The sequence below is a fragment of the Protomyctophum parallelum genome, assembly GCF_964188405.1.
Source record: "Protomyctophum parallelum genome assembly, chromosome: 18".
NCBI classification, from domain to species: Eukaryota; Metazoa; Chordata; class Actinopteri; order Myctophiformes; family Myctophidae; genus Protomyctophum; species Protomyctophum parallelum.
In genome coordinates, this window is record NC_139716.1 from 26,300,995 (window position 1) to 26,322,906 (window position 21,912).

At 43.1% G+C, this 21,912-nt stretch overlaps 2 protein-coding genes across 5 annotated transcripts in view; both read right to left on the minus strand.

Annotated features, from left to right (window-relative positions):
* LOC310875830 (vang-like protein 2) overlaps nt 1-4,067 on the minus strand; it is a 23,313-nt gene extending 19,246 nt beyond the window's left edge. Inside the window, exon 1 of the mRNA XM_083789228.1 lies at nt 3,243-4,067. The gene's annotated coding sequence lies outside the window, so the exon portion shown is untranslated. The remainder of the gene's footprint in view (nt 1-3,242) is intronic.
* A 1,818-nt stretch (nt 4,068-5,885) lies between these two features.
* The window catches only part of arhgef11 (Rho guanine nucleotide exchange factor (GEF) 11), a 38,368-nt gene continuing 22,341 nt past the window's right edge, over nt 5,886-21,912 (minus strand). For 2 of the 4 annotated variants that reach the window (XM_083788864.1, XM_083788862.1), the window contains 15 exons: nt 21,056-21,132; nt 20,358-20,483; nt 19,406-19,523; nt 18,342-18,490; nt 18,137-18,212; nt 17,594-17,776; nt 17,053-17,134; nt 16,577-16,663; nt 16,145-16,200; nt 15,758-15,910; nt 15,083-15,331; nt 14,467-14,574; nt 13,509-13,861; nt 11,625-11,757; nt 5,886-10,512 (listed from right to left, as the gene is read on the minus strand). In XM_083788864.1, coding sequence (XP_083644990.1) covers nt 10,439-10,512; nt 11,625-11,757; nt 13,509-13,861; nt 14,467-14,574; nt 15,083-15,331; nt 15,758-15,910; nt 16,145-16,200; nt 16,577-16,663; nt 17,053-17,134; nt 17,594-17,776; nt 18,137-18,212; nt 18,342-18,490; nt 19,406-19,523; nt 20,358-20,483; nt 21,056-21,132 — 2,024 coding nt within the window. In that variant the 3' untranslated portion in view covers nt 5,886-10,438. The remainder of the gene's footprint in view (nt 10,513-11,624; nt 11,758-13,508; nt 13,862-14,466; nt 14,575-15,082; nt 15,332-15,757; nt 15,911-16,144; nt 16,201-16,576; nt 16,664-17,052; nt 17,135-17,593; nt 17,777-18,136; nt 18,213-18,341; nt 18,491-19,405; nt 19,524-20,357; nt 20,484-21,055; nt 21,133-21,912) is intronic. The other 2 variants (XM_083788863.1, XM_083788865.1) reach the window with 2 other exon arrangements.

Here is a 21,912-nt window from a genome sequence, read left to right on the forward strand (position 1 = left end):
ATGGGGTCTTGCCCTGAAAATGAATTTTCAGGGCAACCTCAACCTCGCCTGTGCGGACTCGGCCCCCAGCCTGGTACCCTAGTCAAAATATGGCGCTTGAGGAAAATTATTTGGGGAACCCTGCCTTATACCAACCTTGAAAGGTGGCGTCACTTGGTTACGTCAGCCTGGGTATATGTCATATGCGGTCGCACGCGTGCACACACGCACGCACACACATGATCATGAGGATTCCGATTATACACCATCTGAGGAAGATGTTCAAACAAATGGTGAAATACAATGGTCATCAACCCCTAAACATCAAGGAAGACTGAATGCTGAAAATATCAAGAAAGATGAGGCCTCATGAGGCCCTTCAGGGGAAACGGCACGCTCAACTCAGACAGTCTTTAAGGGTTCAGGCGTGTGCTAAGTGCAGATTCAAAGAGAACGTACTGTATATAGGAAGAGAATAACATCCGCACTCTCAGTAGTAGTAAGCGTTTTGTTTAATAATGTTGAGGATCCACAGCAGCAGTCAAACCAGACAAACGCGTTTAATGAGGCCCACCAGGATGGCAGTGGCTCAAATCACTGAAGTGAAATCAGATTTTCAGCTGCTCATCCACAGATCACTGTAGGTAGAGGCTCATACTAAAAATTACCAATTTAGAGAGGGGGGGGAGATCGTGATCCACCAATAGATCACAAAGGCAGATAGGTAGGTAGGTAGAGCACGACATATATATAATCTATCACTTGAATTCAGGCAGGGATTCCCAAACTGTGGTATACAGCGCTCTGCATGTCTCTCAGTGCAGTGACATTCTGCGATTATTTGCCATATATATAAAAAAATTAATCATTTTTGGCCAAATACAAGACTGAGCGTTGGGGGGTGTGTCAGCTAGGTCAGGAAGTAACAGGGGGTGCACGGCCAAAAAAAATTGAGGACCGCTGAAGTAAGGTGACTTGATTGATAATGATTTACATAAAAAAGGGCCTGAGAGCTCAAACCCACACTGCAATTTCAAGTTTCACACAAACGTCAGTAGCATTACTAAGTTATAAGAAAACCTACCAATTCCATTCCTCCCCTCTATTTCCTGTCCCAAGTGTGTCTTATAACTTTAAAGTATTTCCAGCAAAAGGATAATAATTATTTTGGTCAGTAGATCTTGTTGAACTGGCAGTGGTCATGATTAAAGTAGCACTCAGGTCAAAAAAGTGTGAGCACCCCTGATTTACCCTCATAGTACCAGACTAGTCCACACAGACATGGTGGGCTAGGGCTACTCTGTCATTCTCTTTGGTGTGAATATTACAGTTGTCAAAGAACATCAGAAAGGTGTAAAATAAACATGCAATCTCGTTGCCTCCCCACATGTGTGTGTCAGTCATGGGGGAAGGCGCGCGCACACACACACACACACACACACACACACACACACTACAGTGGCATGCATTGTTTTCCAAGCAGGAGGCCAGTGTGTGGTGATTTACGGTATAGGAGTGGTCATGGGAGTGTGTGTTGTGGTGGATATTAAATTTCCTATTATTCTCTCCATTTCCTCCGACCGGCAGGCAGGTCTCAGGGTGGAACAACGCTCCCTCCAGACAGAGTAGACAGCTACATTGTCGTACTTGACTTTGTAATTTCCATGTTTACCATATAGTGCAATTAAACCACAATATATGATGGTGATAAACCTAAACACAAAACACATATTCCCACTTCTTAAGTCACAGTACTGTAGTACGTAGTAGTAAGTACTAAGTCAGTCTTTGCCTTATAGATGTATAATCCAGTCTGACTTGTGCTTTAGCCTTTCGAATGGATTCGCAAATGATTAAATTACATTTCCCTGCATACAGTACTTTTAAGTACTGTACTTAAGTACAATTTTGAGGTATTTGTACTTTACTTGAGTATGTAAAATTTCCAGTAATTTTACTTCTACTCTGCTATCTCAGAGCCAAAGATTGTAATTTTACTCCACTACAATTATTTGAAAACTTTAGTTACTGGATATTTTAATTTTGATTAGAAAACATACATTAACCACTTCAACTCTATATACATTTCGGCCATTTGAAAATAGTAGATCTACAAGCTCACAATGCGCCGCATCGGCTGTTTTCAAAACATCTGTAGACATTTGTAAACTTGAAATGGGACATTCTGCATTGTGACTATTGGTACTCAAGTACATTTTGATGCCAAGCAATACATTTGTACTTTTACTCGAGTACATTATTAATTCCGGGCTTACTTGTAATGGAGTAGTTCTACATTGCACTGATTGCAGTATTGATACTTTTACTTAAGTAAAAGATTTGAGCAGCCTACTTTTTCCAACACCACTGCTGAAAAGACGCGACCAAAGTTGTGGGATTTTCACTTTTCCAGGTGATCGGACGTTGCTGGTCTTTCACTCAAGAAAACGGCTCCCACCCACGGGCCTCTAAAGCCCGGGGGTGTCGGTGGGCCAGTGAGGCGTGGCGGAGCGACCCAAGCGTGACTACTGTAGGAAATCGAACCCCGGGCTTTGAGGCCTTTCCATTACGCACCGTCTCTCTCTCTCTCTCTGTCACCAGACTCACCACCAACAGACAGACACCCCCTGGCTGCCTCCTCCCAGTTCCAGCAGAACATATAACTGCTGCAGTCTGCAAAATGACATGATTTCTATTGAAACCATGCATCATGTTTTATTAAACATATAGTATCCCTGGGTGGGCTATGCGCGCGCGCGGACACACACACACACACACACACACACACACACACACACAGCTGCGCCGGTATATAAATTATGCATTGCAGAATGCAGAGCAGACAGCAACAGTTTACAGTGTCCCTGCATGAATCGCTGCCGCCGGTAACACATGACGCTTTCAATTCAAATTCACGTGTGCACACACAGCATGTACTGTAGTGTTTATTTTTTTGCAACTGTTATTCCATTTGGCACACAGTGCGTAAAACACCAATGTGTGGATACATACAGTCAATAGAAAAGAGACCCTTCGAATCTACAAACTGTAACTTAACAATCTTCTCATATCCTAGTGGTGGGTAGGCTATATCAGCTTACTAATGTAAATATACGCGAATCAATCACCTGGAAGTGGAAGCAAAGCAACCCCAAATTGTCAAACGTTGGCATTTACTTGCCCCCCGGCGGAATGTCTAGTTTTCAGACAACTAAGGAACATTGATACGGCAATAATACAATGTCATTACGAAACAAACTCACCTTAAATCGCGCTACCCGAACTGAAGAAGAACATTCAATGGGACACCGTCTCTCTCTGAGAGCAACAAAGGACCCAAACAACAACGCAGTGAAATCCAAAACGCTTTAAAAAGTCACCCTCTCGTTACGCCCGCTTCTGGAGATTATTATAGAGTCAATTGCAACTCGAGTCAGAACGATCTGCTCGTTTTCAACTTCAACTCAACAAGGATCAAACGACCATACAAAGGCACCGTCCGGGACTGATATGCATCAGATTCATCCTGCATCTGTTGTCACACAGGACAGGAGCCCCGCTGCGCTGCAGCGCTGCTGCCGCGTTGGGAAACAAAACTTCAGTCCGTTGGGTTTGCAAATTCAGTTCCACTTTAATACGTGGAATTCTTGCTATATAAATCCACAAGAAGACATGCAACAACACGTCGTCGTGCCGTGCCTCGTCGTACGCTCGGGACAATAATTATTGCTTGCTTGGACCCTCCTCTCTTCGCCCAAAGAAAGAAGAGTGAAATCTGGCTGGTTTCCCTCGTCTTTACTTCGACTACAAGGCGCTTTGTGTTCTGTTGTTTGGTCCACTTTTAGTCAGATGGTTATAACGGCTCTCTGCTCCCTGGTTCGAAATATACCGACGAAGGGTTTCCCCAAATTCAAAAGAAAATCCCGTCTCTTCAGTCTTCACGGTGTCCCAACTCTCTCAAATCCAAATGAATGGCCTCACTGTGTCTGTCTGTCTCCCCCATTCGGTGCTCCGCCCCTCACATTGAAGCCCCTTAGCCCCCACTCTTCTTCCCACCCCTTCTCATGCATGGTCCCAGCCCTGTTCACACCTTCCCATGGAGGCTACAGTAGGCCACTAGGCTACCAGAAATCAATTAATTAATTAATTCAGACATGAATACTGGGAGGGACAGATTCTCTAGTTTGGCTCACCAGGGCACCACAGCAACAATCCTATTATGTGATAAACACATGCCACCTTCAAACACCTGGCATGATCTGGGATTCTACTATGATCTTATATATTGCAGTGGTTTTCAACCATTTTCATATCCAGGCCCATTCATTATTTGGCATTTGAGCCACTGACCACCATTTGATGAGATTTAGCCTTTGACCCAAAACTAAATAATATTTGTTTTAATCTTTGGATATGCATTGATGTTGGTAGGCCTACCATTAGGAGAGATAATAGGCAAACATTGATCAAAATAACAATTCTTCTATACAATATATTGGGATGCCAAGCAAAGGTTGTTGGTTTGATCCTTATTATTCCTGTAACCAGGTGCATTCCAGATGTAAAATGGTGAGGATGTCACTGGAGTGTGATTGGTTGGTTGCCTGTCTACAGGGCCCATCAACTCTGCTAAAGTCACGTGATCTCCTGGCCTTGAGCAAGGCCATGTACGCCCAAAATGCTGCAAGGGGCCCTTGCCCCTTGTGTATGAAGTGCCCTTCATACACTGGCCTACTGCTTGCTGACTGTTATGACCTCTCCGATGCAAAGGTGTAGTAGGGCAGGCAACTTGTATGTAGTTGGTGTTGCGATAAACTGTTGTGGAGTATGCTGACACAGTATGATCATGTCTTGCATTGACATTCAGTCTCTTTTGTTTTTCCTCATTGCTGTCATTACAGCCATTGCATGTGAGCTTTGCAAATAAAATTCAGAATCTTATTTACATCTAAATGCAGGTGTGACATTTGTCACTTTTTCCAATTGAAACATTATCCAGTTGAGCAGTCTTTTGTGACTGAAGCTCATGCATTCATCCATTGCCTTGGCAGGCACCCTCTTTCAGTCACTTAGATTTTTACCAGCTGTTGTGTAAGCACAGCTGGTCTATGTTCTCTCTGCTTGGCTTTCACACCCACTCGACCTCTCTTTCTCATTGGCTGCTGTATTGACTAGTGACTACCTATCGCCTTGATTGGCTGCCTCGTCTCTAGGCAACCAGACACTTTTTGCCTCTCGCCAACCTCTCAGCCAATGGGATAGCATTGTAGCCGGCTGCGTCTCAGCGTTTCCAGACCTGAGCAAACAGCCTCGGCCGTGTTCTGCTGTTGGCCAGCGTCTTTTCCGGGTTTTTAGGAAAAGGAACGCGGCCGACGCGGCTGAATGCCACAACGGCCAGATTCCCGGAAACTCTTGCCCCCTCGGCAATCAGCCGCGTGGGTGGAGCTTAATTTCCATCCACCAGTTGTCTAAAAACCCGGAAAAGACACACCAACAGCAGAAAACGTCCACGCCTGTCTGGTAGGTCTGGCAACAGCTTCTGTGTACGCTTGTGACTGGCTCGGCCAATCAGGGATTGTGAATTGTCACCGGCACGCTCGGCCAATCGGAGATTGTGAATGTTTTGGTGATACCCTTGGCCAATCAGCAACCACTGTTTTTACATAAACATACATAGTTACGTCATCAGTCAATCCCTGATTGGCTGATATACATAGAGCCTGTTTATTTTTTACCGGAAGTCTGAGGAGCCCTGGCAAATTCTTTTACTGTCAATTATTTTTAAGGTATGACAATAGTCTTTGAGTCCCATCTGCACAGAGCAAATCAATAACAAATCTCTACAACCAAGAATATTTTTGGCCATTCACTATTTACACAGACACAAAAACACATTTCCAACTTTTTTTTGTATCCAGTTTTCTTTTTTTTAATTTCACAAAACACGTGAATCTGAAACATGAGTTCATTTTACCTTCTGTGCAGCTATCAATCTCACCATTTTTAAAAACAGGAGAAGAAAAATAATTTACACATCTTTTAAAAATCATATCTACAAAAATAAAATCAAAGATGAAGACTAAGGCTTTACAGAACGAACAAAATGAAACCAAGAAAACAAATAAACATATATATATATATAGAAAACAGTGGGGCTGGACTCTATATTACATTAGTGGACAAGATTGTGTTCTCTTTAAAAAGAATACAACGAGATGGTGGTTAAAGACGTTATGTGTATGCATACAGTAGTTTGCACTGTGCAGGGGGAAGGGATTCTCTGTGCAATATTTTACAAAAACAAAACAAAAAGGTATAATGTTATTTAGCTAAGTTATAGCTTCAACTGTCATGTCATTTTAGAAGATATAAAGAAAAGAAAAACACTGATGAGTATAAAGTTAAGCAAAAGAGGTAGAAATTCCCAAAATGAAGAATGCTGTAGGAATGAGGAAAAAAATGGTGGGAAAAATAGTTTTACAACAGAATTTGTGCGTTTCATTATGGGTGACATCTTGCATTGATTTTCAACACAAGCAGTTTGAGACAATGCATATTTAGTCCTTTGTTAAATCAACCTGACATGACGGAGATGCTTAATAATTAGCAGCCTTAGAATTCTTCACTGACTGAACTCTCTTCAATTGGCATCTCATTTAGATTTTATTTATTACTTTGTAGTGCATGCAGTTCTACTGGAGTCCATGAGTGGTCATGACCCAATACAGGCTTTATTATTATTATTATTATTATTATATTATTACTTTCATTAGGAAAACCTCCTCTGTAAGTTGTTTGAACCTGCTTGGGTAATGCATGTTTTTAAATGGTCCCTTGTTTTTTTTCTACCAGTACACATTTTTCTCCTGCTATTCTTTTAATTAAGCTTAAAAGTTTTTAAACACATAGCATTTGTTTTATCACAATGAATGTGTGCAAAATGAAAATCACTACAAATCTTGTATGCGCTAACACGGGATTCAGAAGGAAGACAAGTGACAGTTAATTTTCCCTCTCCTCTGGGCAAAAAACATTTTCTACTCAAGTAAAACATCAGCTGAATCAGTGATCTGATTAAACTCAGATAAGAGGAGCAGTTGGTTTAGCTTAATTTTGGCAGTAATGTTTCCAGTTTCAAGGTTGGAAAAGAGCCTAGGTTCGTCAATAATGCTACTCTTCAAAATATTTGAAACCAGTTCAAATACAGAGTGAGTGTGTGTTCTGTGTTGGCTCAGCTAGATAGACAATGGGATCCTCAACGTAGGACTTGCAGTCTAGAACCATAAGAAAACCAAAAGCATGGGTCTGTACGGTATTGAATCAAAAAATTCAACATTTGAAAGCACACCGGTTGCACAGACCTAAACAACAAAGGCCTACAAGATGAGTTACACAACGTTCTTTTCTCAAATACAAAGAAACAGCACATTGTGTGATACAGTCAGCAACGAGTATTATTAAATGGCAATTCAAATAACTGTGCTGCTCCAATATAACGATACAGCACAAGTATAACGAAAATACACTTTAACCATCTATGCTGCGGCTCTGGACAGATCCACAACGTTACTTTGCCCACATGTACAGACTCTTTCAAATGGAATCTTTCAGACTTATTGGGCCCTGTTTGTCAGTGCTAAACCCCTTATCCCTAAACTTTGCCTTTATCATTTGGGAAAAACATAGTAATAATAAGCCAAAGGTTTAGGGATAAGGCGTTTATTACTGACGAAAATAGGGCCCATTATCTCTGGACCAATCAGTGTTAAATGTCTTGTGCACACTACTAGTAGGCCATATGCTTACTTTTCTTTTCATACATTATTAATATTGCTTTACTTTTTAGAACTTTATACATTTTATATGGGAAAAGTCAATGGAAACTGATGAACCTTTAAGTTTGCTCAATATGGTAGATGACTAACGTCATAGTACTGACGTAGATAGTCTGGCGGAGATAGGCGCATGCACATTTCAATATTTTTTTTTCTCCTTTTCTCCCAATAAATATAAGTTCTGTTCTGTGCACGAGGGGAAGAGGGAGTGTGTTGCTACAATGCTACTTGGTAAATATAACAGTCCCTTCATGGTTTTCAGGCTTGGGCGAGGTGGTTAGAGTAACATAAAAAACGCTATATCTAAGACAGTTTTATGCGAACATGTGACACTGAGGCCCGGGAGAATTATCTAGACATTCATTCCAACCGACGAAAGGCCTCAACAGATAAAGTCCCAGGTGCTAGACAGTGAAACAGTCCAAAAAAGGACATTTATGTTTGTAATTTTTTTTTTAATGTATTTATTTAGCTGATCATAATTAATTCGTGGAGCTTGATCCAGTGTGTTGCAGACTATTTCACCAATAGCTCATGTTCAATCAGAGAGGGTGAAACCAAAATAGTGAAATGGCCCTCCTGGTTTGCATTGTTCTGGTTGGAATGAAAACCTGCATAGCCCATTCAGGACGGGAACCCCTTTTGGGGTTCTTGTTGCCATCTACAGTATATAGCAAACATCGGCCTCAGTCCTAAATGGGATAGACACCCACCATGTCCCATGGCTGAATAACACTGATCTATGCATATTACTGAGTGGGACAGAGGGATGGCTGGTTCACATGTGTTACACTCAATACAGTAGAGACAGGCCTGAGTGACGCACAGGCAATTTCTAAGACAATGCAGAGATTCTACTTTTGACTTTGTTTTTTGGCAAGCAGTTTTTCTTCTCCTGGTAAACCTGCCACAGAGGGTTCAAGTTTTTTATATATAAGCCTCCCCCCTTCAGTTTCTAAGCACACTAAAAAATTGCCTGTGTTCCATCTACCTTCTTAACAAGAACAAAAAAAAAGATGCATACAACTATGTATTCACTGAAACTGTTTGTTGTGGTAATCCCTGTGGGTCTCTAGAACAGCGCTATGGAAGGAGGGCCACACACAACACAGCTCTTCAGTAGCAAACAGCGCAGTAGTAGCAGTAGTGTTTTCTTCTATAGTCTCTCGAAGTCAGACCGTCGACTCCCACAATTTTCAAATGCTTTCGTCATGCAGTGCAATGTGCAATGGAAGCTCCAAATGTAAAAAAATAATAATCAAAAGCCTATATAGCTTGTTGCTATAGAAATGGAATTTAAATAAAGTGTAGGCCTAAAGATAGTTTAATATATTTTTGTGAACGGAAATGACCAACTTCCCTTTTCTTTCAGCTTCCAGGGAGGCGTTGTTCCAGACTCTATATACTGTAGCATTCGGAGATTGTGGAATAGTTGTCTGGCTACGCAAGACTATGTTTTATTTTCTATAACTTAATCTGTGATCAACAGGAGCGATATAGTGATCCATATGTTGCACCGACTAGTGGAGTCGGACAACGCTGACATGCGTAAAGCACTGAGTTAAACGTCAGCGTACGTGTTCCCAAAAATAACACACAAACAACATTTTTATTGTCTCTACCACAGTGCTTCTCAAAGTGAGGTCCAACTAAGGACCCTCTGTTTCTCTGAGAGTGTACAAATGGAAACCAAATGTTCCATTTGTACCCTCAGTCGAATGTTTTGAGAACCACTGCTCTAACCAGTTGTGAGGGAGGAGGAGGAGAGCGTAATAATGGGGCCAGGTTGCGTGAATAACACAGACAAACGTTTGAGTGTTGTGTTATATTGGTATCCTCAATGATGATGACCCAGTGCAAATAACCTGAATTATATACAGACACAGTCCTTCGGCTTCAGCGGTAGGTGAATTCAGTGTAAAAGCAACCGAAGATGGGGAGGGAGGGGGGGGGGGGGGGGGGGTAGGGATGCATAATTTGTGGGTAAAGTGCTGGGATTGCGGGTCCCTTGGTCTATTATTTACTTGAACAATTCAACACTTTCCTGCTCCCGTTTTCCTTCAACCAGCTCAAAGTACGCAAGTGACTACTAGTCCTCCCATCTTTCAAAATGTCGCCCACGTACGGTTCTCCTTCATGAACCTCCCCCGCACGCACGCACGCACACGCCCCTCCGTTGTCCAGTAAGGGTTCTTCCAACTTTTCCCCTTTATTTGTTCTTCAAACAATCTTCCCTTCGCCGTTTCAACATTTCACTTCTCCACCTTTGATTTTTAAACGTTTTTTTTCTTCTTCTTCCTTCATGTTCCACGAGTGCAGCAGGTGCTCGTCGCGACCTCGGCAATCGTGGGAGGTAAACCACCCCACCCCCCCCCCCCGATTGGTCAGGCGTCTAGACTTCCTGGTATCCCAGCACAGCGGTCCTTCCTGGGTTGTTACAGTGGGTGTGCATGCAGAGGCTGGAGGGGGGGGGGGGGGGGTGCAAAGGGGTGTGAGGCTGAGGTGCCTGACTGAGTCTGATCGCCAAGTACGTTACTGTATATGTGCGCGTGTGTGTACTTGTCTCTTGTTCACGCCAGCGACCAAGTGTGTGTGTCCGTCAGTTCACAGACAGTGAGGTGACGTCAGAATCCAGTGGACTGGATCTTGAGTTCTGCTGGACTGCTGCCCTCCTTGCCTGGATTAGATGACAAAAAATCTAAAATAATAAAAAGATTCATCCGTTACCGTCTAAATTATATCAGCTCTTCTTTCACAGGTATATCCATTTAAGCCATTCTTTAATTCAACCAAAGTAAGTTGATTTGAAAAGATTTGTAACGCTGAAATAAAGTACTTTTGCACACCTACAAGGACAAATGCCTAGGATAGAACAGCCAACATGGAGAAACACAAAACAAGTCTCACGTACAAACTTTTATTTATTCAGGTATCACACACATTTTTTACCAATGAATTTTTAAAACTTTTACAAAAACATTCCAGAATATTTAACCCAATTTCCAGACACAATAATGAGTCTCTTACTCCTATGTGTAACGCCCAAAGACTGTCTGGCATTGTAGCAAAAAATAAGGCATAGAATATAGAATATGATTCCATTCCAAATTTCATGCCAACGTTTTTGCTACACCACCACTAGGGCATAGGATCACGCTGCAGCACGTTGTGAGCTTGTAGATCTGTTCCGGTAGACATTAGGCTGCAATCGCGCAGCCCGTTTGGCGAAAAATGACTTGTGTTACATAGTTTGTGTAATGTTATATTATGTTCCATCTCGCCCTTGTTTTTTTTTAACGCTGACCTCACGCCGACCACTCGGTGCGGCGGTTCTTGTATTCTTTATTTTGTTTTACTGAGAATAAGGTTACCAATAAGTTTAGGGTTAGGCATAGTTTTACTGGGGTTAAGGTTAGGAATAAGGTTAGGTTTAACCGTTTAAGCATAATTTACTTAGGTTACTTTAGGAATACTGTACGCCCGAGCGAAGTCGCCCTTTTGGTAAAAGGGCGACTTCGTTGGTATTTGTATGAGGATACCCTGATGAAGGACAGTGACTGAAACGACACCCAACTACGTACCCCGCCGCGTCCTTCGAAAGCCTCCACGGGTTGTGCAAGGACGCGCTGTGATTGGCCAGTAGTCACTTTGAGTGGCAGTGGGGGGGGGGGGGGGGGGGCAAACACTCTTGCTACAACATTATTTACTATATCGGGTTGCAACTCGAACGGCCCAGAGGCTATCCTTTATAACTCTATGGTTGCGAAATCCAAACCTGCCACAGTGAACTTGGGAGCCCAACTCACTCACCGTCCCCTGAGCCGCGGTCCAGAGATGGCGTCCTGGAGACAGTTGTCGAAGCACACGGCCGCTCCTCTGACTCCTGATTGGTTGAGGACTCTCTGAGGGTTTTAAGGAGCTCCTGGTGAGCCTTCTCAATGTCCTGGGGATGGATGGAGGGAGGGATGGACACAAGACGGTGAACTTAAAACATTACAATTATTAGCTCTGGTCAAATTATATGCAGCATATCGTTGATGCAGGCCAGAAAACTACCATTTCCATATTTCTAACGCCGTGCTTTTCAACCCTTTTCATATCAAGGCCCATTATGTATTTGGCATTTGAGCCAAGACCACCATTTGATGAGATTTAGCCTCTCAGACCCAAATAATATTTTGTTGTCGTTGATAAAAAAACCATACTACAAGCCTCGGCAGCAAGCCTCGCTAATCATAAAGACTTTCAACCCCAACGTCCTGGGTTCTAAACAGTTCGGAGGAGCGCCGTGAGATGCAGACTTGAGGCACGAGAGGTACCACTGAGCGAGCTAAAGCGAGCGAGTTGGCGTACCGAACGTTGCGAAGGTTGGCAACAACCTAACCTACCAGAGGCTCCTGGAGGGCCAGTAGGGACTACTGAACCACCATAGCTATAATAATAATACAATTTATTTATATAGCACCTTTCATACATAAATGTAGCTCAAAGTGCTTTACAGAGCAGAAAAGATAATAAAAACAAAAGCAAAACAAAACAGCATTAAAACAGGCATGCAGTTAAAACTAGGGATGTCAGTAACGGATAGTTTCCCAACCGGTTACCCGTTAGGATTAACCGGTTCATTACCGGATAGTGGTTGATTTTTTTTCTTTTTTTAATAGGCTACCCCAAATGTAATATGCATGTATTGTATAGGCTACATAATTAAAGTTGGTAGACGAATGGTATACATTTATTTATGCTCCTTTTTAAAAGACAAACAAAAAAGCAACATTTAACAATATAAATAAATTGTTGTCAATAAACAACGCATCGCATCTGCATGATGCTGATGAATGCATCTGCGCATCTACAGTACAGAGGTCCGCCGGTTCTAGTCCAACACATAAATAAATCCAGTCCAGAACTGAGCAACCTATACCTATAAAGCCACTGGACGCATGAGCTAAGCCTTTTTTTATTATTAAGGAAGATCAGTATGCATGTCACCGTGTTCTGTTTGTTGACTTTTCGCTGACGAGAAAACCCTCAAACATCGATAGCACATGGCTAACTTTTGATAGCCGTAAGCCATGCCAGTGTGGAGACGGATAGGAGAAGGCAGCGGCGGCTGTAAACGTTCTCCCTCCAGGCCAAATGGCCAATAATGGATTTAATAATGTAGGTCTCTGCATTGATACGGTCGACATGTGTTCATCTCGTCTCGCTGTCACTCGCTAACATTTTGACTACCGCAAAGCTACCGTTGTAACTTGTAGCCAACTAGCCATTGAAGTACAACAGAGAACGGGGACATTGAGGGGGCAGAGCCCGAGCGCTGTTCATGCAGCCTGGAGTGCGACAAGCTGGGCGGCGCAAATAGCAATTTTAGGCATGTGTGCAACATGACAACTGTTTTAAAGTATTGTACAGTGACAACTACAGTCTCTGTAATGTTTATGTTGTACTATTACTAAAAACGATCTAAAATAAAGGGATTTAAGATCAGAACACGCATTTATTATTATGCAAATTAACCGTTAAAGCTGATAAAAATAACCGGATGTTTCTTAACGGTCGGGTAACCGGGTAACCGGTTAACCCCTGACATCCCTAGTTAAAACAATGCCTATGGGATGATAACGGGAAGATCGGCTGACCACACATTCAATGGCGCAAGGCAACTCACCCTGGCTGGTATTAGTAACTCACCCTTAGCCGGTGCAACTTGCCCATCAGCACCTCGATTGTGTGGAAGATCTCATCTACGTTAGTGATGACGTGACTCTGGGGGCCCGCCTGCTCCTCCAAATGGCACAATTCCACGTCCTGCTCCTCCTCCGGCTGCACAGGGAGGTCCGACAGGTCCGTGTCTGTGGCGCAGCGTGCTTCCTCCTCCTCGTCCTCCCCAGGCCGGCCTGGGGAGGACGACAGCACCTCCTCCTCTGGGGGCAGAGGGAACAACACCGCTGCGGTAGTAGGGGCGGTGGGGGTGGCGGGGTCGTGGGAGTCATCCGTGATGCTCTCGCCGTGCTCCGTTGGCATCACCAAGTAGAAGACGTTCCCTGAGACATACAGACAGGGCCTCGTCATTATGAGAGCGAGGACGCGGGGGGGGCTGGGTGGTTGGGGGAAGGAACTAAAGTACATTTACTCTCAGACGCTGTGACTCTACCCATTTAGACCCGAGGCTGATCCATTCTACAAATGCCTTCTTGATCAGTAGTACTCAAGCACCCAGTAGAACTAATTAGGCTAAAAGCGTATCAACATTTTAAATGAAGCGCTAACCTTCCTATGGATTTCTTGTGTAGCAGGAGACTGACGCGTGTTTATGACTGAATTAAACCACCGTCTTTGTTCTGACCTGCATGGACTACCAGCAGGGAAGGAGTAGGCCTCATCAGGACTATGCATGCAATGTCATATGACACATACAAAAACATATGCGATACTTTCCTGTGATTGTCCAAGCTTTCCAAAACTCCCTGTAGTCTATAGTGTATTGTTTAGTGTGTTACGCAACATTCAGTGGGCACAAAAGAAGTCGAGAAACTAAACCAGTATAGTATATTTGGAAAAATACTATTTGATCCCAGTTTGGCAGGACAGAAGACTTTCAACAAGGATGTGACTGCATTGAGGTGCCTACAGGACACTATCTGGTTACCATTACGCTGCTCTGTGGCCTCGCCTCTCGGCTCAGATGATTGGTCGAAGGGGAGGCCGACATCATCGGTGATGTCGTCAGGGATAGAAGGACAGCCCGCAACCACAGCTATGCAGAGGATAGACGTGAAGAAGAAGGTAGTGCATGTGTGTGTGCGTGTGTGTGTGTGTGTGTGGAAACAGTATGGGAAGTGTTTGTGTGTTGCACATTAAGTGAGAGGGAATGAAGAGCAGGCAGAAAAAGAAGTAGCAGAAAAAGAAGTGAATGAGAAACCACCACAAAAGAATTATTCAGAGTGTGTGTGTGTGTGTGGAAATCATGCAGAGGAAAAGCCGGCCTTTGCAGAAAGTTTACCCACACCACAAAGGGCCAGTTGCCAAGTTCATTCAAGTCTCTATTCACCTTTAATTCAGTCAATTAAAATACTAACCAATACCCAGGCCAGAAGTGTAATTAATTGCAGCGCCTAAGGGTATGATTATTTTATCACACCGTACAGTGAATATGTAAAAAAAATAAAAAACAAACACGTTTTGTTGAATTGGCTGAATAGAAAGTGAATGGTCAACCTTGGTAGAGCAACGGGACACTCAATGATTCCTAGAAGTATCTTTACCTTTCCTCATAACCTGAAAACTACGCTGCTGTTGCTCCGCCTCCTCCTCGGGGGGCGGGGCCTCAGGAGGAAGGCAGTCGTCCTCAGGCTCTGCATCCCATTGGTCGGTGCTGCAGCTGAGGACGGTCTCCAGGGACTCGGGCCTCTGCCGGTCATTGGCTGCCTCGTTGGTGGGCGTGTCGTCCGAGTCGTGGCTGCTCCAGTCGTCCTCTTCCAGATCTCTGAAGATGAGCTGCCTCAGCGTTTCCACTGTGAACAACAAGCCAAAGAAACATGCATGTAGGAGCAAATAACACAGTCCGTGTCTGCGACTCCGAATGATATGATATAGTACTTTATTGTCCGTTCGCACTGACATTTGTCTTACGGCCCAGCGGCCTTGTATGCAACACGTATACACACACATTTGACATAACACAAAAACAGAAATAAAAAAAGGGCACAGAGCAATGTCCACAGCTCAGTCTAGTCCTGGCCAAAAACCTGACTAAGCCTCAAAGTCGACTGATGGACAATGGATTGTTGAAAAGTTGATTAAAGAAATGTCAATAACATCACATCCTTCTCAACTATGTCCGACACTGAATGAGGTTAAGGGGTATAAGTAACTAGATAATTTCTGTGGCATGGTAATTAGTGGTGTTGGTAGAACTGCCAACAGGCTTTCATTCTCACCGTCTTGGAGAGCGGCCTCTGCCACGCCAAGAGCTTGCACATCACTGCAGAGGAAGGATGCCGATTGGTCCGTGGGTGTGGTGGGTGTGAGAGCTTCATCGCCAGTGGAGGAATCCGTCCCCATGGAAACCGATCGCTCTGTCATAGAGTCATCTGGGAGACGAGTTGAATCAATTGTTAAAAACTGAGAAGAACATGATACCGTTTTCATAAAGCAAAATCCAGTTACACATTTTACTAGTGCTGTTTATCAGTGGAGGTTACGGTAGATCATTTGTTGCTGACGATAGCTGTTAGGAATGAAGGGTTGACTGAAATACTGTATAGATGCTTTTGCTAAAAATGTTATACTTGTTAATGTCTACTGGTTAATGAAGTAACTCTCACCTGAGGTGAGATGGCTGCTTGGTGAAACCGGGGAAGAATTGCAGATGCCAGGGGAACTGTGAGAGACACGAGACATCGTATTTACCAGTGCTTATTAATTCAACAATTGAAAACAAAACTAGAAGTGACGTGGTCCTCCACATACACACAAGGAAATCTACATCTGCATTCTATTGATTGATTGATTTAAATTTTTATTTCACAGTATGCAGATTGGGTACATTTCAAACGAAAGTCAATACAAAAACTGTTACTTTGTGAACTTATTGTCTTATTTGTCACAATTATTCACAACAGGGTCCACCATTTTCAATTCATCAGAATTGAAAACCATTTTCAGTTCATCAGCATTAAAGACATTTACAACAGTGACTTGAAACAAAAAATGACATTCTTGTATTTTTGATAATGCATTAATCATTAGTCACTCACGATATAGGTGTGGTGGATCCGTGATTGGTTAAAGGTGACGAGCCTCCTCCAGCCAGTAAGATAGTCTTTTCAAGTAAGTCTTTCCAACTGGAAAATGGCACAAACCGTCAGTCAGGACGAGTTAAACTAGCGGAGACAGACAATTTAACCCATTTAGACCTGAGGATACGTCTGGGTCGCCTTAGCTTTTAACCACTTTATTTTATACTTTATCTGTTGAAAAATAACAGATCTACAAGCTCATAGTGCGGCACCGAGTGTCGTGCTACGAGCTTGTAGATCTGCAAATCTTTGAATTTATATTCGTTCACAGTGAACATTTTTTACTTTAATCTTTGCTGCTGGGGGGGGGGGGGGTCCATGGAACAAAATATTTTCAGATGGGGGTCGGCGGCCTAATAAGAATTATTTGGTGGGGTCCTTGACATGAAAGGTTTTTCAGAAAAATGTAAGTAGAATCTTGTCTCAGGTCTTACGTGTTCTTCTCTGAGGAGGTCCCTGCTACCAGCTCATAGATCTGCCTCTCCATGGTGCTGATAACATAGAGGGCCTTAATGTCTGGGGAGAACAAAAACCAAACACACAGAAATGTCATCCATCGGAGGTCCAAACTAATCTTTAGAAATGTATAGATATAAGGCACAAATTAAAATAGAAAGTTAACTGAATAAGAATGAAAGAAAATTGAAACGTTTTCAATTTTAAAAAAAAAGAGCAAAAAAAAAAAGCTTTGCAACGTGTTGTGAGCTTGTAGATCGTGACACTCAAATGACAAAGTCCTAAATAGTTAAATGTTAGTTAAGTTGTTATCATACAACATTAAAGGAAAGACAAATTCAGAGGCAAGGAACAGGACATGAATTCATGTCCGTTTGTTGATTTACAGTATAAGAAAAAAGGAAAGAAAAGAAAAAGAAAACCGTGCTTCTCATTTTATGTGATTTAACCCACAGCAATATGAAGTTGGTTATTGGTTCTAATGGCCCGATCCCCTTTACTTGACATGCTTCAACAAACCTGTGGCCACATCGCGAACCAACAGCGAGTCCAGCTTGACGAGGGGGCTGAAGGAGGTCTTGGTGTCGGCGCCCCCGCCTCCGCCCCCGCCCAGCCAACGGGACGGGCAGCGGAGAAGCAGCCTCTCGTCTGGGCCCCTCTGCAGCAGGACCAGGCAGTCTGATAGCAGCAACGCCTGGATCTCTGCATGTGGTAGGGAATAATAAATGGTGATAGTTAACACCTATGATGCCCAGGACGTTTGCACACGTCTCCATAATTACACCCGTAAGAGGCCCGGGACGTGTGGACACGTTTTTAGGTCCTTTGATTAGTAGTAATGAAACAACCTCCCGGTTTTGGGGGCTTTTCAGAGACGTTTCATCATCATTAATTTCGAATTGATTGTACAACGGAGCTATACGTCTTGTTAATTGGTCTTAGACTAGTTACATCATGACATGTTAAGTACACAGTAGAGCTGTGAACTTCATAACGTCTTTCGTGTGCATGTTTGATTCTGTATCTTGTGTTTTGTGTATGTATACATGTATAAATCCGTACCTAATGTCTTTTCTTTGCTGACTTTCCAAGTGAGGGGACCCTCGTGGATCATCGTCTTTGTGCTCAGATTAAGACTCTGTTGGAAGCAGCAGTAACACAAAAACAATAGATTAGACAGGAGTGTGTCTGGACACGCATACACGCACAGTCGCACACGCACACAGCCACACAAACACACACACATATGCCAGATAAAGTTGTTGACCTTGAACTGAGGGGCAGCATCCAGCCTGCGCTGGTACTGGTTGAGTCGTTGCCGGTGTTCCGTTATCCGGACCACCTCGTTGACATCCTGCAGTATACCACGACAATATGCCAGGGCCTGCTGGAGGTACGGGAGATCCGACGAGCCAGCTGGAGGAAAACCAGAGGGTCCACGTTTTATTCGCCATCTAACTATAAATGCACCATGTCTCTGTGTGTACGTCTGTAAACCACATAACTCCAGAACCGTTCGCCCCACCTTCAAATTCGACACACGCGTTCCACATCACCACAGGGAGTGCAGTGCCCGGCCTTGAGTCGGTCGGACCCACGGTTGTCCAGAACCGCCACAAAAGGCCTCTGCCCAGGCTTTGGACGAGGCCCAAATTAGCCACTATCACACCTGATCACCCCTAGATCTCCATATATGGAGCTGGCCTGTTCTGACATCACAATGATGTTCTGAATCTGCATAGATAAGACTCCATATTTGAGCATGCCTGACAAAGAACACCATACTACAGTATGGAGTTCAGTAGGGGCATAAAAGGGACACAGATAAAATAACTGTGTGGGGCATGCATTTCCAACTTGCATTGTTCCAAGTAGGCCAGTGCCACCTTTCCACCAGTTGGTTCCCAATGGGAACCGGTTCAGGTGTTTTTGGTTCTTAGTTCATGAGCCAGAGCTCCAAAATTGGAAAGTTAATTATGAATTGAGTGGGCAAAACAATTCCTTTATTAAATTGTTTATAGGATCAATATAAGTAAATTAATATATGATAACTTACCTTCCACAGTAGTAGCCATTTCATATTTTCAATTTTTTACTCATTTGCATATTTAAAAATAAAATATTGTCTTCGTGTAAGTAATCAACTGGGGAAGTTTCATGGTGAACAATTTAATATAGGTATGGTTTTGTATACTCAATTCATAATTAACATTCCAATTTTGGAGTTCTGGCTCATGGACTAAGAACCAAAAAGAACTGAACCGGTTCCCATTGGGAACCAACCGGTGGAAAAGGGGTCTGTGTGTGCGCGTGCGTGCGCCCTGCACTCACCTTCTGTGTGTTTGATGATGTTGTCCAGCAGTAGAGGATACTTGGTTAGTCTCTGCATCTCTGACACCAGCAGGTCTTTGAGCTGCAGTCTCCTGCAGTGAGGGCTGGCTTCACACTCCTATATGAAAGCAACACATGCACAGCTCAGTTCACTAGTAAACACTAAATGCTGTTTATTTATTTATTACCTGTGGAAGAGTTGGAAGTCAAAATCTTGTCAGACACACATGGAAAATATGTATACAATATTATTTATTATATATATTATTTATTTAAATAGTGGAAAAATTGCATATAGGCATTAGGAAAATTGTGATTTTTCAATTTGTGTCCCAAATTGTATTGGTTGTTGGTTTCAGGGTGACGCCAACAGGCGGACCACCACAGTTATGTGGCTGGTTTATTTTTCTCTTCAGTGGGTTGGCCAGGCCTATCAATTTAAAATCTTTTACATAATTTACTATTGGCATATGAAGAGACCAGTGTTAATTCTTTTCACAATATTTTGATTTAGTCTTAGTCTTTTGAATAACACACCATTTAGTCTTAGTCCTATTTAGTCTTCTGAAAAACCTTAGTCGACTTAGTCTTTAGTCTTAGTCAACAAAATTAACACTGGAAGAGAGACTGATGAATAAATGGTAAATGGTGCATTTATAGATTTACATAGATTGTGCATTACATTCACCCGTTCACACCGATGGCGGAGGAAAACATGCTAGGCACCAACCTGCACATCGGGGGCAATTAGGGCTTCAGTCAGTGTCTTGCTCAAGGACACTTCGACACAAACTCAGATTCTTAACCAATGTAAGCCATCTATTAGCACTTATCTGTCAATGTTTGTTCTGACATCACAATGATGTTCTGACATCACAATGATGTTCTGACATCTACATAGACTCCATGTTTGGGAATGCCTGACAAAGAACTCCATATATGGGTGTGTTACCTGGATAAGGTGCGCAAAGCGTGGATCTTTCCGCTGCTTGTTCTTGATGAGCTCCAGTGCCTCAGACTGCTGATTACACAGCTGGGACACGTGGTCCAAGAACTCCTCTCCTGCTGGCCCCTCAAACTGAGACACACACACACACACACACACACACACACGCTAAAGTGATTCCCTCCAAACAAGCTTTACCATAACAAGTAATCACTCAAGCTTAGCTACTAAGACTTGCGTTCATTCCCGTTCAACACTTTTGCAGAGCGTCGCCGTCCCGCCCTCTTTCAGAACGACCAGCGGCCCAGAAGAGAGTTTCCCATTCATTTTTTCCATAGACGTTTCAAAAAGTAATTATTTAAAGACCTTTAAGCCTCAGACAAAGCCAACTCGGCTCCTGACAAATCATGACAATAAACAAAGAAATTTGGGGACCGAACAAATAATTAGCAAGTAAAAGTCTAAGAAATAAAAGAAAGTGTTGTACCTTGCACTTTTGTCCTTTCTAATCATTTGTTCGTTCTTTAAATAAATACTTTCTGAAACGTCTATGGGAAAAATGAATGGGAAATTATCTTCCGGAACTCGTCGGGGGCGGGACCACAACGCTCTATTACAAGCACAAAGTAGAGACGACAGGTTCAAAGTGGCCGAGACACAAGGGGTTGGGTTGTACACAGATGCATTAATAAACAAACACTCACCCTGGCAAACATAATGTCCCCGATCTTCTCAACGACAGGAGACTCTCTTCGCTTCTTCATCGCCTCACAGAGGTTTGCTGCAACATAACACCAAAACAGATGAATGAGAGAACTGAATCAAGTGGTGACTGTACTGTTCCCAAGTGGTTGCACCACTCAAAAAAATATCGGCAGGGAAGAGGGTTTTCTTATCGATTACTCAAGTGATAAATGTGTTAAACCACTTTGGTCTGGCCGGGTTTTACAACACACCTGTTTAGGTTCAAACTGAAACGTGGCTCAGTCAGACCTGACCTGAACTCAGCTTGAACACCAGCCTGTTGCAACAGTTGTGAGAGCAGTGACTTTGGACTACATGCTTTAGAACAGTGAAGAAAAAAAAAACTAAAACATGAATAGCATTTTTATGGCGCTTTTCAAAGTGCTCAAAGCGCTTTACAATGGTTCATTCATTCATACATTGGGAGGTGAAGCGGCGAACAGTCGACGCCAGCGTCCTCACTTCCCACATTCACACACCAATGGTGGCAAGCTCACACCGACCAACTCATTGGAGGCAATGTAGGGTTCAGTGCCTTGCCCAAGGACACTTCGACATATGGACAGGAGGAGCCGGGATTCGATCCGCTGACCCAGGGATCATTGAACGACCTGCTCTACCTCCTGAGCCACAACCGCCCTAACTAACATAGGGGCGGCAGACAGAACATATCACTCAGTATTATGCCTCAACAAAACAGCAAGTGTGCCTCTATGTTGAGTGAGTCCATTAAATACAATCATACATATTGTGCCTATATGTTGGGTCCATTAAATACAACAATCCATATTGACAAAGCAGGCCTATGGGCAGAGAT